Below are 15,763 nucleotides of genomic sequence, written 5' to 3' on the forward strand. Positions count from 1 at the left end.
GTCAAACCCCCAGCTCTGGGGAGATCCTGTGAGCTGAAGTGCCCTGCTCTGAGCCCCAGGGTTGGGGAGTCTCTGCAGAGCTGAAGACCTTGTGGTCACTTTCCATTTTGGTGTTCTCAGATCTACGTGGTTTGGTTTGGTTTGGTTTTTTGAAGTGGCAGCATCTCTATTTCACGTTTAGATGACTTTTGGAAACATGAAGGTAAAGTTGCTGGGCACACAGTCTTAGCACGCTGACGTGAGTTTTTTATTCTCTGAAGAAGTCCTAGCCTCACTAATACGTACTGTAGATACTGAACTGCTTTATATTACTGTACTAACTCATCTTAACACTTTAAAAACTAAAATTAATGTTGAACTTTATTATAGCCATGCAAGAAACGACGAGAGGAAGATACTTCTGTAAAAACAATCACAAGATATTTTTCACCATTGGCAAAACCAGTGGATAAAGTGTTGTCACCGCCAAAACCCAACAACATATTAGGTTATTTTAAAAAGACCTCAGTAACTGAGAAAGCTACGTCACCAGTTGGAGCTGGAGAAAATAAAACACTGTTGGATGCTGATGACTATAAGTCACATTTTAAACCACCTTTAAAGCGGAAGAGGAAAGGGAGGAGAGTTAATTTAAATAATAGTCTAAGAGAGATGAAAGAAGCTGAGAAGGAACGTGAAATAGAAATTAGTACTGATGACAGCAGAGAAACAACAGGACTGAAAGAAGACAGTAGTGATTTTATTGCTACTTGTGCTTTAGCTGACCAAAAATGTGCAAGAGGATTGGCGGAAGATAACGTGCAAAGAGAGAACTCAAATGCTGTCGTCTACAGAAAAAATACAAAGAAAGTTGGCTATCAGGTAAATAGAACAAAAAATAGGATAAGAAAATCAAGGAAAAGTAAGCATAAAGTAAATGTGGATTTGTCTGAAAGTTTTTCATCTGAAAACCAGCTGAATGAAGAGTTTGAAAAGGAAACTGAAGATAAGAAAAAGATGGTATCTGCTACAATAGAGGAGTGTGATGCTATTGTTAGTGACTCCAGTCTTGAAGTTCGTAGGGATGATCAGCCACCGGATCGAGGTAATAGCATAATAACGGTGTCATTTGAGGACTTCTTGAGGAGTCAGGGAGAAAATAATGTAAATCGTGCTGAAGGAGATGCAAAGCCGGCAGTGAACAATTCCATTACAGCAAGCGAAACGGACAGAAGTGATTGTATTAGTGACCCAGAAAAGTGTGAGGAATCTCACCAGGTACCACTTAGAACTGTAACTGTCCTTGCACAAGTTCATTCTGTTCCCCCAAAATTAGCTCCATTACATAGGGAGCAAAAAGGCTCTAGGAAAATAGCTTCCATTTTCTTGAAGCAGAAAGGATGTGTAGGAGAAAAAGAAAGTAGCCCACCCCTCTTGGACAGTGAACAAACTGAACAGGTCACCCAGAAAAGAAAATCCAACGTAGTTATTGAGGAGGAAGAACTGGAGTTAGCCATACTAGAGACAGCAGGGTCAGATTCTTTGAAGGCAAAATGTACCCTGGAAGCAAGGCATCAGTTCATGAAGGCATTTAGACAACCGACATCAGAGGTAGTCAAATGTGGAGTTAAAAGAGCACCTGGAAAACAGAAGCAAACCGTTGGAAAGTCTTTGAAAGAAAAAGAAGGACTTGAAGATGACATTGCTTCAAACAAGGGATTAGAAAGTGGAGTTCCAGAAGATCGTGTGGACAAATACACACATTCTAGTCCTGAAAACAATAGAACCAAACCCAAAAGACCTAAAAAGTTTCAGAAAAAAGAAAACAGAAGAAAGAAGACTTCAGAAACTAAGGAAATGAATGTCTCAGATATTACAAATGAAGATGAGGATTCAGGAGCTAATGTTCTTACTAAGGAAAACACCTTAGAGGTAAGATTATCAAGTCCAAAAGTGCATGAGTTAAGGAGGAGTTCAAGACAGAAGAAAATCAAAACATCAAAAAATGGTACACCTAAAAAATCCAGGATTAGAAATACCTTTTCTGAAGATGAGTTAAGTGGCTGCGCTCTACAGACTTCTACACCAAAAGGAAGCAAGCGATCCTTGAAGAAAAGTAACATGTATAAAGCCGAGGTGATTACAGTGCCCTTTGATGGAAGCAGCCCAATAAGGTAAACATTTTAGCGTATACTTGGCTTTTCTACACTTTGTTTTCCTGCAAGTGCTTTAAGGCATAGTTATACGTTGATTGAGATGTGTACTAAAGCTGCATAAATACTGATCATGGTGGATAATATAAAAGAAGCGAAGCTGAATCTATAAATGTGTTTGCGCTAAAGGCGTTAGGAAAAGAGCCTGACAACTGAACAACAAAATAACGCTCCCAGTTGGGTGGGTGCTTCTGTTTGTAGCACTGGATTTTTAAATGCTTTTGAAATTGAGATTGAGAGTAGCATTTCCCTTTACTAAAAAGTAACAGTTTCATGACGCTTTTTTTTCCTAATTAGAATGAGGTTTACACGTATCGGTGCGACTGCAAAATCAAATAAAGCTGAAGCAATGAAAAATGAAGAGTTTAACCCCAAAAATATGAAGGTAATTTATGTAACAGTTTGTGTTGCGGTATTTTGTCATTTACTATATGCATATAATTGTGTTACTATTCAGTATTGTGTAATAGCCCAACTTACCACTCTCTGTGAAGAGAGACTATTGCTGTATTTTATGATAGAATTTGAGATAGTTTCTTGTACAGTTATTGTACCTTCGATTTTGACATATATTTTATTGGTGTATATTTATGTATAACATAACAGAGACATCCAGTGAAAGAGTGCTCACGTTCTGCAGGTTCTCAGGATGGGACGTAGCATTTGACCACAGGAACAGCTTGTGCTTGATGCATCAGTGCCCGTATTTTATTTGTTCAGTGGACAATTTGGAGGATTGCCTTGTTAGTGCTCTCGCTCCCTTTTGAAAAGTCTGTCATCCTGGTTTCCTCCTCCCTTCTGTCTCGCCATTAATTGTGAGGTATCTTGCTTCCATTGTACTTTGTTAACAGATGAGCTCTACTTCTAAAAATATATCCAAAGCGAAACAGCTGATTGAAAAAGCAAAGGCTCTACAGCAGAACAGATCAAAGGTCGGCGAAGACTTACCAGCACCCGTGAGACGCTCATCTCGACAGCGAGCTCTTGCTGAAAAGAAAAAATTAGAAGAAAGTGACGTAAGTCTGTGTAATTTGTAGGGGCTGGGAATTATTTTGATGTGTTGTGTGATTCATTTGAGCAATGGAAATGTTTCCTACCTTGCAAACGTTTCTTCTGAAGAATCTGTGCAATGGTGTGGTACAGGTCAAGTAGTGAAGTAACCGCCAGGCCCAGACTGGAAAGCTCATCCTAATGCACATCTAGAACGTGCGGCACTCTTCAGAAGGGACTGTTTCCCTTTCCTGAGGCACAGCAAGGTGTCTGCTTCAGAGGAGTATGTGATAGACATTTAAATTTAGATGGGTGTAATTCTGGCCTTTGTTTATATATTGGAGATCTTATATAACTTTTCTGTGTAAGCAGTAATAAAAGTATTGTCTAATCTTCCAGTTACGTTTGCTAACTTCTAAGCTCTCTAGCAGTTCCTTCAGTTTTCTCAATACCAATCACTAAATTGTAATTCATTTTTTATTTTATTTGCTTTCCTTCTAGGAATCGATAATAATTTTAGATTCAAGCCTGAGTAATGCCACTACTACAGTGCAGACCACTGATAGAGTGCCGAATGTGAAGCAAAAGAATCTTCGGAGCTTAAATGATGTTCTGGGGAAAAAGCCTAGAAACTTGATGGTTGCAAAGAACTCACGTGGTAATTGGGTTTAATATAACTATTTTATAAAGGTGTACATTTTGCAGTACATTCAGCTTCTGATGTTTTTTAATATAGTATTCCAATATATACATTTTTTTTAATGACATGAGTTAATAGTGCACAGGTTATTTAAATGAGCTGCTTTGATTTTTATTCATTCAGGGAAAACTGACTGAAAAACTTCTGATAGTATACTATGTTTCATTGTCTTCTGATTTAAGTTTTTTTCCTGATGCTACAGAAAATAATATCTGTAGTCATGAAGTAACTAGAAATAAAACTGTAATGATTTTTTTAAAAATACGCAGCTTTCCCTTAAGAAAAGGAGATTCACTCATGTTATTAAATGGAACATGTAGATAATGAACAGAGAAGCAAGGTTAGAATCCTACATCAGTATTAATCTCATGATTATTTATTTTCTTTTTAAAGGAAAACTGGGACATCCACCTTCTTTCCTAGGCAGAAATGCTCAAAACACTGCAGGTGAACCAATTGTGATCTTTGATGAAAGCAGGTCAGTTGCTTAAGAATCTCTTTTTTTTTTTTAAGGATTCTCTTTTTACAACTGCAATGCACTTTACAACTGAAATGCACTATGTCACACTGTAATATAAATGTTCTCTTTTTTTCTGTACTGATCAGTATATTAATCTGCTTGCAAAATGTTGAGGTTTTTTTGGATAGTTGTTCTCTCAACCGTTGTTGAACCATTTTAGATGATTTAAAATGTAGTTGATGCCTGTAAAAAGAAATCCTAAATTGCTTATTAAATTACAAAGCCAAAGAGGATTATTTTTTTTTAATTAAAATCTCTAGCACAAAATTAATTTTAGCAGTTCTCCCAGACTATTTCTAACCTGTGTGCAGAAGTGAATGTGATCAACTTCTGTTGTAAGCCTCACATAGCTGGTAGTTCTAATGATTTTTTTTTCGGTTCCTATTTTCATTAAAGCCAAGATGCATCTGAAAATTCTCAGGATGATGATCAGTTCAGAGCAAAACGTGAATTCTTGATGAGCGGATTGCCAGAGTTACTGAAAAGACAGATTGCAAAGAAGGCAGCAGCACTGGAAGCGTACGCTCTTGCGAGTTCATGTTTTAAGACTGTTGTCCATGTACAGCAGAAGGATGCCTGTAAGCTTTTGTTCAGCCATTATGCAAATGTATATAATAATCCCTAGTAAATCTGTGCAGAAAAAAACTCAAACAGCAGAACCTCCTATTATTTTGTGTCACAGTAAGAAAAAACAAGGAGTTTCCACTGAGATGTTTTTGAATACACAATTTACAAATTAAATCAATGCTAAAGTAATGTATTTATGGATGAGGATGCCAATTTTTTAATATTTAATCCAAAAAATTCCAGTTTGGAGAACAAAGATCACGTTGGACTGATCTGGGCAGAAACCGTTTTCTTCTGACAAAGGCAAAATACTTCTCAAAAGAGAAAAGAACAGCCCATTTCTTTCCACAAAGTGAGGGAGCATGCTGCAATGTTTTTATGGCAGAGCATGACAGAAGAGCAGAAGGTAGAATAGCACTTAACAGAGGTTTTTATATTGGCAAACCAACCAAAACCAAACAAAATCCTTGGTGAGGCACACGTTATTTAGAGCAAGCAGAGCACAGGAGCTACTTACTGGAGAAACAGCATATGCAGAAATGTGCAGATTTGTTCTGTTTGTGGGAGGTGGAAAATTAATAAAGATAAAAAGTTGATGCAGCATAAGTTAAGCTGGGCTTTCATGTGATAAAGCTGTTCCTGTGGGGTGATTTTGTCTGTGATTGCGTCTCTGTTTTGTTAACACAAGTTTCTTGTTTTGGTTTTGGTGGGGGTTCTTTTGTAGGTTCTCCAATGTGGCAGTTGAAATTGCCCTCGTGTCCTCTGTTAACCAAGCTAAGGAAACTGAATACTGACGTCACTGATGTCACAAAAATCACACTCGCGCTTGGTGAATTTTCCACTGTGAATCCAACGTTAACTGGATCCTGTTCTACACCTCTGGTTAGTACTTTAAAATGGTGGCTTGTGCTACGACAAAAATGAAAAGAAAATTGAAAAATTCTCAAGGCTCTCTATTAATCTCTCGAGTTTAAGAAGACAGCTACCATTTTAAATTATGCAAAACTGACGTTGTTTTTCTGTGTAATATTTTCCTATAATAATTTGTGTGTGTGTGTGTATTACAGCTTTCTGGCCACCGACCAGCTTTTTCTGATATATTCAGGAAAGATTTACTTGAGGAAATCATGTCTTCTAATTCTCAATTTCCTGCAAGAAAATACTTCCACAAGTTTCTGAAAAAGCAGACGGAACAATTGGCTTTTAAAAACAGTGTACAAGGTTAGTGATTTGCATAGGGAAAAATAAACACATGCTCACGCTCTCTCTGAGTTTTGGTGAAGGAATACCATTGTTGGAAATAAATTGATCCTCACATTTGAGGTCACTTTGGCCAAATTCTTCAAATATGGGTTAAAGAAATGTATGGTTGTAATGGACATAATTGAAATTTTTTAAGGACTTTTTTTTTTTCCCCTTAGAAAGCAGAGATAGCTTTGGAAATTCTGAGGTAAATCAGAAACATTCTGACAACTGGAAGGAAACTAAGAGGAAAAGGAAAGAAACAGAAGACCACAAATCAAAAAGAAGAAAACAAATTGAAGGTATAGACACTGAAATAAAATCCAGAGTTCCCAGGAACCTTATTTCTCCTGTATCTGAAGAAAAACAAGCAGAGACAGGACAAGCAGCACCTTTGGGAAAAAACAAGACCCAGAAACCAGATGCTATGACAGAATACACTGAATATTCATCAGAGCCAAATGCACTTTCAGGTAACTGCATTTTCTGCCTGATGTTAGTTGTCTTTGTGCTGAGGGAATGTATATGACTTATGGTAGCTTTCTACTGCGATGCAAAAATCATATCTAGTGTTAATATTCTGCTAGACCAAATCAACGCTTTTGCACGGAAAATTGATTTTACATGGATTGTTTTGGGTCTTCTTCTGTAGGTATTGAAAAGGAAGATACGCTCTGGACAGAAAAGTATCAACCTCAAGATTCCAGTGAGCTTGTAGGGAACAAGAAAGAAATTGAAAGGCTGCACAGGTCAGAAGTAGGAGCATGGATCCCTTCTTAAAATAACTCAAAAAGTCCCATTGTTGATGCTCCAAGAAGCAAAATCAGTTATTGTACACTCTTAAGTAACACACAGGCTGTATGTTTGTGGCCTGTGTTTGGGTTTACTTCCAGAAAATTGTAGAAACAAATTCTAAGCTGCTGTGAAAGATCTTTTGGTCATAGTTTCTTTTACACTAAGACCTCAGTAGCCTGTACACAAACCAAAACACACATGAAATGCTGCATTAGGCTGTGGGATAGAATGGAATACTTAAGTAAGTAATGGCCTTATAATTTTAGTAGAAATTATTTTTGTCAGGTTATTTAAGTTCATGTGCTCTGAATGAGAGACAGGAGCTTCCCAGGACTTGTCTGTGCTTCCTTCCAAGCACGCTTAATGCACTGCCTCTGCTTTTGACAGTAATTTTGTGCTCAAGTCCTTCTAATATATTGTGGTTTCAGTTAAATTTTCTGTGTGGGTGTAAGTTACTGTTGTGGCTCTTAGGCAGGATTTAAAAATCCATCTGACGAACAGTACTAAACTGTGATTGATAAAAGCATTTTCCACAGTTTAAGTAGTTCATTAAGTGACTTGGTTTTATACCACCAATCAACTAATAGAATGGAGAATGAAGAAGGTGTCCTTTTTTTACAAAAGAATTAAGCAAACCCCAAACTACCTTTTTTTTTTTTTTTTTTGTATTGATCTGAAACTTCTTTAGGTTTCTGAGAGGTGTAACAAGTGGCTGATGTCCCCTAGTTTTATGTTCTGTTCCACCTGAATTTGATTCACTTTATTCAGCAGTAATTTTTATTTTTTTGTTCTGTTCCTTCCTTTTGCAGTTGGTTAAAAGAGTGGAAAAAAAGAGCTGATTGGGAAGAGAAAAGAAATCAGAAAGGGGAAAAGGAGGACAAAGAGCATCAAGGTACTGATAGAACTGAAAATAATATGTATACAACTTCTCTTTGTTAAAGTTGGCATAAAAGTGATGTGAATTGATAAGGCTTTGAACAATCCTTTTTTTTCTTTTAATTAATTCTACAGATTCTTTGGACAGCCTTGACTTCAAAGATAATAAATCTGATGTTGAGGAAGAGACTAGTCTTTGCAATACAGTTCTGATAACTGGCCCACCGGGAGTGGGGAAAACTGCTGCGGTATATGCTTGCGCTCAGGAGCTTGGGTTTAAGGTTTGTGCACTCCCTTCCTCATGGCTTTCTTTCTGCTTTGTAACTAGTGATAGGAAGCAATTACTGATACAGGATGTCTATGTTTTTTAAAATATAAGTGAAATTCCATTGCAGATATTTGAAGTCAATGCCTCTTGCCAGCGGAGTGGTAGACAGATACTGTCTCAACTAAAAGAAGCCACTCAGTCTCATCAAGTGGACAAAAAAGGCATTAATGCACATAAGCCTTGCTTTTTTAACAGCTGTAGCAGTACCAAGTCACCAAGTAAGTTTCATGGTTATATCTGGGGGTTTTTGTTTGGTTGGGGGTTTTTCTTTTGTTTTGTTTTAGGAACTGAGTTCCCAAAACAAATTTAGACACCAGTTGTTTTAAAAAATATGGCAAATTTCAGATTATCTGGCCATAATAAGAAGAAATTTTCTTTGGTTAGTGCAACTACATACCAAATTAAATAATGTTGTTATCAAAATGACTTGAGTCCTGATTATCTTATTTCTGTAGTGGTGGAGTAAGCTATTGCACTTGAATAGGAAGTTAAATGGAAGGCATTCCCTATAGCAGAAAAAAAAGTAAAATAAACAGAAATCAGCAGAGTAAACCTGTCCCATACTAGATACAAAACTGGGAATTGCTCTAAGTTTGCCTAAGAAACATCAGCTTGAGATTACATTTCCAGCTTAAGTTTAATATAAAACATACCTTGCAGAAAAATTATATTCTCCAAAGAAGGTTGTTTCACCAAGAAAACCTCCACTATCACCAAAAGGAGGAGGATTGAAACGAAGCTTACCCCCTAAAACACTTGCGAACTATTTCAAAATTTCTTCCAAACGTAAAGGCAATGATGGAGCAGTATTGGCACAAGGAAAAAAACAAGGTAGGTGTCGCTATTTAAATAATTAGTTAACCTTTGGAGGTTAAAAGCCACACTGTGCTACTTTGTATGGGGACCTGTGTGGAGAAAAGAGTAGAGTATGCTTACTACGCTCTAACTACCAGCCAGAGCTACTTAATGCACCTCAGGTCCATTTAACTACCTGGGAAGCAGTTATTACTCTGTGCGACGGGCAAGTTAATTAGGATACAGGCAATGTGAAGTGCGGTAGCCTTTCCTTAGTTGCTTGCTTTTTGGGGGTGGTTCACAGCGTTTAGGTAAGAAAAGATAAATTAAAAGCTGTCGTTAGAAAAGCACACTTTGTGTTACCTCAGTGCCTGTTTCAGATTCGTGTGGTCCTTTACGTCCTGCTCAATTACTTGTCCATCTGCAGGAAATACTCTGAATTCATGTGAAGAAAGGAAAGATGCTCCAATTAAGTCAATAAACAAAGAAGTTGAAGGAGGAGAACACAACAGAAAAAGCGCAACATCTCTCATTCTTTTCGAAGAGGTAAAATTCATTTAAAATACATTGATGTGAGCATATGTCTTTTTGTTGTGTTTAAGGAATTTAACATTTTTTTTCCTTTCCTTGAGACTTCCAGGTAGATTGAAGTGTGAGGATTATCAACTTAAAAATTAATTCAATGGTTAATGATTTTGTCCTCATGAGTACTTTTTTTTAACCATGGATCATTATTCTAATAAGTTATTTTAAAAGATAAAATATTGTTTGTCAACAGTTGCTCACTGTTGGAACAGGCTGCAAGATTCTGCTAATTTAATTCCTTTGACTGTATCAAATGTATTTATTAATAATTTTACACAACATTATTAAGAATGCATTTATTAATAAATACCTTTATTTGTTAATAAATACATTTATAAATAATTTTACACAACTTACGTGCACTAAGACACTTTAAAAAGTCACCATTAACCTCTTGCCCAAAAATATCTTTGAATCTTAAACTAAGAATACACAACTGCAGCCAGGAATGTAATTTTAAGGAGGTTTCGCGATGTTGCCAAATATGGGCTGATCCTACAGATCACCTGGCCCCGGGTGAGGTGTTGAGTACAGCCTGAGTATGGCAGCTGGACAGGGTGACTTCCAGAAGTCCCTTCTTGCTTCAGGCATCTGGGATTTGTAAGCTTCGGCACAGAGCGCTGTGACCGAAGGGTTGGGTGCTAACGAGTGGACTTCGCCTGAAGCGTGTGTCCTGTCGTTGCCCACACGTTCAAAAAAACCCACCTTCGTGTTAAGTCTCACTTGGTCGTTAACAGTACGACTGCGTTCACAGCTCGTGGTTATTGGGAAGGGTGCTGATGTTCTGCACTTTGTTTTCTGTAGGTAGATATAATATTTGATGAGGATGCAGGATTTCTAAGTGCAATAAAGACATTCATGGCAACTGCAAAGAGACCTGTAATTCTTACTACCAATGGTGAGTAGTGCTCGGTGCAGTCATTGGGCTTTCCAGACACAAGAGCCTCTTCCAGTAAGATTGTTTAAATGATGATGGTCCTAAATGTAAAGTTAAATGAGTGGAGACTATAAAGCGAGTATTTTAGTATTTGAATAAAGATACTGACTGCTCAAATGGCTAGAGAAAATAATGTGACAGTTCACTGCCATCTCTTTATATAGATCCAACATTCAGCTTAATGTTTGATGGCTATTTTGAAGAGATCAACTTTAGAACCCCTTCCCTGGTAAGTCTGTGTTTGGAAATGCAGATATGTCCTAAGAAAGTAACTGTCAGCTAATTTAAGTCTGAAATTTAGACACTGATGTAGGTTTATATTTTTATCCGATGTAACAAATCTTTTTCATCAGAAGGCTGTTTTGGGGGGTTTATGCGAGGATGTGTAGGACATATTTACCTTTACATGTAGAATTTTTATTACTAGCCAGCCTGGAAGATTTCTTTAACTATTTAGTATTTCAAAGAATTATGATAAGAACATCTTGGTTCATTCATTAAAAAGTATAGGAACTATTCTAGAAATATTATGGATTATTCCATAAATGTAAATACTAGTATTCTGTATAGCAAATAGTTTTATTGAAACTATGTTTTACCTGAAAAAAACTAAATAAATGAGAATCAGAAGGAACTAACTGTGGACTGTTTAGATTGGTACATTGTTCCGCTCTTCTACAGAGATTTCAGTGTGGCTGTAATTTAAATAATCTGCATTAAAAGTAAAAATCAATTGCAATCATAAAGAGAGTAATTTGCTTCTGAGCGATGTGTTGGGTCTGATGGGTAGGTGTTGTTTTCAGTGGTCTTTGTCTAACTTTTGTTCAGATAAACGCTGCTAGCTATCTTCAGGTGCTGTGTCTGGCTGAGAATCTGCGAACAGATGTAAAGGACTTAGCGGCTCTGCTGACCACAAATAACTGTGATATCAGACAAAGTGTTCTCTGCTTACAATTTTGGGTTAGAAGTGGAGGTGGATGCTTGAAAGACAAATGTTTGGAACATCATGGTAGGTTTTAATTTAATTTTTTTAAAAATCCATCTTAACATGAGTTTGCTTAAATCAAACCATTCTTAGACATGTAAGACTGCTAAACATTTGGAAAGGGTTTGGTTGTTTGGGATTTTTTTTTGCTACTTCAAAGCCTTGTGTATATATGCATAAGGAACTAAAAGTTTGATTTTTATTGCACCTATTTATTGCCCATGTATTATAGTACTTAGTTATCTCCCTTTCCTCTTCGGAGTAGCAAAACTGGGCAGAGCAAGGAGATGAAATGGGGATGGGGATGAGTGATGTCAGTTGCTCTATTCATTCAACTGCAGCAAGAGGCAACAGTTATGGAATCCTTTATAAAAGGAATTGAGGCAAAGGGGGGAAATCAATTTCATGATGCAATTGTTTCTTTTCAAGTAAAGCGTTTTGTCTTTGTGCAGGAGGAGATGAGACAAGTCGAGCAGATCACCTCATTCCTTCTGAAAAGACTACTGATTCCAAGATTGATTTTTCTCCAGCTGATGGGCATCTTCAGGAGTTTCCAAAATGTGATACGGGCTGTGTAGAGACATTGCTTGGCCTAAAGAATATCCTGTTGCCTTCAGAAGACTTGTTTACATTTCTCAAGGTATTTTTGTAGTTGACTAGCTAAATTCTTTGGGTGATTGCCAGACAACTGAGTGTAATCATCACTACAAATAGTATCTTCTCAGAAGCAAATCTCTTTGGAAAGGTTTGTGTAGAAATTGGGGGATTTTGTCATTATTAAGCAAAATCTGAACTGGGGCAGTCTCCTGCCAAGAAAGACAGTCCCTTGCCTCATAAACATGAAGCCAGGAATATGAAATTTTCTGTAATAGCATTTTAAAAAAGGAAGTTGTTTTAATGTACTAATAATTTTTTCATTATTACTATTTTACAGCACAAAATCACAACCACGGAGCAATGGAATAAATTGATGCAGCTTCTTACAGAATTCCAGATGAAGAAAGTGGATTTTATATATAGCAATCTTGAACTTATTCTTCCGTTACCAGTGCAAGTTCTTTCAAACCAATCTGAAGCCTCTAACTCTACACCCGAAAGGACTACCACTCCCATAGCTTCTTCAAAAAACAGATCGACTAAGAGTTACTGCTCTGGAAAAAAGTCTAAAAAGACAAAGAAGCAGAAAAGGCTTGCTATTTTAGATGATAGTGACTTATTTGATACTGGACTGAATTATTCATCTGAATTCATAAGTTTGCCGTCGGATAGTCCTATATCATGTGCTGAAGGGAGTAAGAAGGAATCAACATCTTTGTTGAATAAAGAAACTAAAACTAAGACCTCAGCAAATAAGAAAAGGTCTGCTCTTGTTTTTCAGTGTCTGAATTCACTAACTGAATTTGTGGAGAACATGTCTTTCCTGGACTGCTGTGTAAACACTAACACCAAGGAACCACTGGAGTTTTCTAAAGATGAAGGATTCAACTGGACAAATGGCAAAATCAGAAATGGTCTTTGTGATGAATTCAGTATAGAAAATACTGATTGGTGGAGTTCCCAGAGCTGTAGTGAAATAAAGGCAGCTATTGAAGCACTCAGTTTTCACAAATGTTCTGTTAGTATTGCACAAAACTTGGAATCCTCTTTGAGTACCAGTAAAACACCTGAAAGCGACCAACTGGAGGGACTTACTTTGCATATTTCGAACACAAGAAATGGTGTATCCTTCAGTCAGTTGGCTGATTCAAGGTAAGACTTTGCTGATATTTCTGGAATACAATGCAGTTATTTGTTGAGAAGAGCATATCAAGGGGTGTAGGACTGTTTCAGGCGCTGTATACGCATTCATACCAATATGAATGGTGTCAGTACATCTCAGCATGCTGAAATAGATTGAAAGCTTGAATTAACTGCTTGGCAATATCTGCAAAAAGTGACTATAAAGTTGTTCAGGAAGGGCAGCCTTAATCTAGTCTGTTTACTTTACAAAATGAACAGACAAACACCACCCCCAAAAGAACAGCAAGAACCTAAAGGAACAGCTTTTTCAAGACCAACAGATGGACTGAAATGGATTCTGCAAGTACCAGACATGCACATTTTCCATCCAGTGCCTGGTCAAATTGAACCTATGTTAAACACCCAGGTCTTGCTTGATGAAGACCTGACATCATTCAGAGCGAAGTTACTGCAAATTTTATTTTGTTTTGTAGTAATTTATGCTAATGAAGAATTATCTTTATATTACAAAAGATCAGCAAATACAAGTGTGAAAGTTTGTTTTTAACATAAACAAGTCGTCACACCTGAAACGGGCATAACAGGTGAAGAAAACCTATTTAAATGTGTGACGAGGGAAATAGGTTAGACTCTTATTTCTGTAAGGCAGTACCCAGAGGAGCAATGTCAAAACGGATCTCACCGTCTAACCTGGGACCAAGTTTGGCCAATGTATCAGGAGTTACACATTGCACCTTGTACTGACATTCTGGCAAATACCAATCACAACAACATTTTTTATTTTTGAAGGCCGCAGTTGCTTTCAGTTATGTTGTGTAACCTCACCTACAGAACTAGACCTCGTGTCTGTAACTAAATTGGGAAGACCTGCCCAGGTTTGACTCCACAGTTAGCTTAAGAGCATTGGCCAAACAAACTTCTCTTCCTCGTGCTTCTGCCTCAGGGCAGCTTTGTGATGCTGTGTAAGCAGGACACAGTCAGAAGTTGCCCACCTCTAACCCACTGGGATGTGGTTTTGGACATCAGAATATTTGCCAGAGTTTTAAAACAGCAGATTTGATCGTAAAGGAACAAAATAGGGACTGCACGTTCTTGAACCAGAAAAAATAAAGTTTTGTTCTCTGTTTTAGCATTCACATAAAAGCACAGAAGAGGCTGGCGGTCATCAGAACTGTGTTTTCCCGAAGTCCGTTAAGCCTGGGTAATAAGCAAGCCAGCATACTTGAATACCTCCCCACTCTTCGCAGTATCTGTAGGTCTGAGAAGCTTAAAGAGCAAGGGAAGACTAAAAGAAGGTAGGCTTTGGTTTTCCTAAATCTTGCTAGGTAGTTAAAAATTTTAATGAAATATTTTGACACGTAATTCTAGACAAGAAAGCTGAGCTTTGGCTTCTTTAAACAGTCAGTGTTGCCTGATATTTGGAAAGAACTTTGTCCCCTTATAGTCACTTTTACTTTTCTTTTTGTAGGTTCTTGCATTATCTTGAAGGGATTCATCTCGAAATACCCAGACAAATGATAAACGGTCTGTCTTTGGACTTCCCTTAAAATTGCTAACACCAGCAATACTTTGTGCCTAATGGTGGTATTCTCACCATAGTTTTATTATTTTATTTTTTTTACCACATTATTGTATATTCAGAGCCATTTGTATATTAAATTTCTATATGTATTTAAAATAATGTGTATATATTGTCATGACATTGCTCTCCACAACTGCAATGTGGGGTGGTTTGGTGCTTGTCCAATAAGTGCATTTTTAATACTAAATGCACAAACTAATCACTGGGGACTACTTCCTGTTGTTTTTCTCAGAAATTTGTGTATTGCACAGCAAGAAGTCCTTTTGTAACAAGCAGCCCGTCACAGCTTCAAACACCAAATTGTTTTTATCCGAGGAGACTTTTTTTTATTAAAATAAGCTTGTTTCTTTCCGAATTTGCAGTTAAGTGTTCGATAACCCGGGCTGGGAGGGGGCACGGAGGGGGTGCGACAAGCTTTCTAAAATGTAAATGACTAAAACCAACTCTTGGCAGTAACCGCTGCCTAACAAAGTCTTTACGAAGCCCTGTGCCTCAATGTACATACATTTGTGTATATCGGTTTAATTTCCTTATTTACAGCTGTCAGATGTGCATGTTAATCTCCTAAAAAGGTAGAGAAGTGATTACTGTAGCTCAAGATGGACTCAAAGATTAGGCAAGATTTTGTAAATAACAATTATTCCAGTGTTACTTTGGTTTCAGTAATACTTAACTACTTCTAGTCTTGTATATTGTTTTCTATTTTTATACTTCCTTTGGTATTTGACAAGCCTTCAGCCTGATTATTTGTGATTGAATCTGGTTTTACACAATAAATTTGTGAGACTTTTACAATTCTGAATATTTCCATGGTGTATGCAAAGTAAGACTCCTAAAACATAGTGTTTTCAGTCCCTAACAATGATGTTTAAAGGATTTTTTAAGTGGAACTATTTCAACCATGTATTTTTCCACCTTTATATTGCACT

General features: G+C 37.1%; 1 protein-coding gene across 1 annotated transcript; it reads left to right on the forward strand.

The window, feature by feature from the left end:
* Window positions 1-369: 369 nt before the first annotated feature.
* Window positions 370-15,055, forward strand: ATAD5 (ATPase family, AAA domain containing 5; the record flags this gene model as incomplete). The annotated part of the gene is made up of 22 exons (XM_009876199.1): window positions 370-2,153; window positions 2,490-2,577; window positions 3,044-3,208; window positions 3,684-3,840; window positions 4,276-4,360; window positions 4,799-4,980; window positions 5,694-5,851; window positions 6,037-6,194; window positions 6,395-6,684; window positions 6,864-6,960; window positions 7,816-7,898; window positions 8,018-8,163; window positions 8,278-8,428; window positions 8,871-9,041; window positions 9,433-9,551; window positions 10,395-10,488; window positions 10,692-10,756; window positions 11,356-11,536; window positions 11,965-12,152; window positions 12,447-13,261; window positions 14,383-14,547; window positions 14,721-15,055. Coding segments are annotated over 22 exons (5,421 nt in total), but the record flags the coding sequence as incomplete, so codon positions are not given.
* Window positions 15,056-15,763: the final 708 nt, after the last annotated feature.

This window comes from Apaloderma vittatum, unplaced genomic scaffold (assembly GCF_000703405.1).
Source record: "Apaloderma vittatum isolate BGI_N311 unplaced genomic scaffold, ASM70340v1 scaffold43959, whole genome shotgun sequence".
Taxonomy (NCBI): domain Eukaryota; kingdom Metazoa; phylum Chordata; class Aves; order Trogoniformes; family Trogonidae; genus Apaloderma; species Apaloderma vittatum.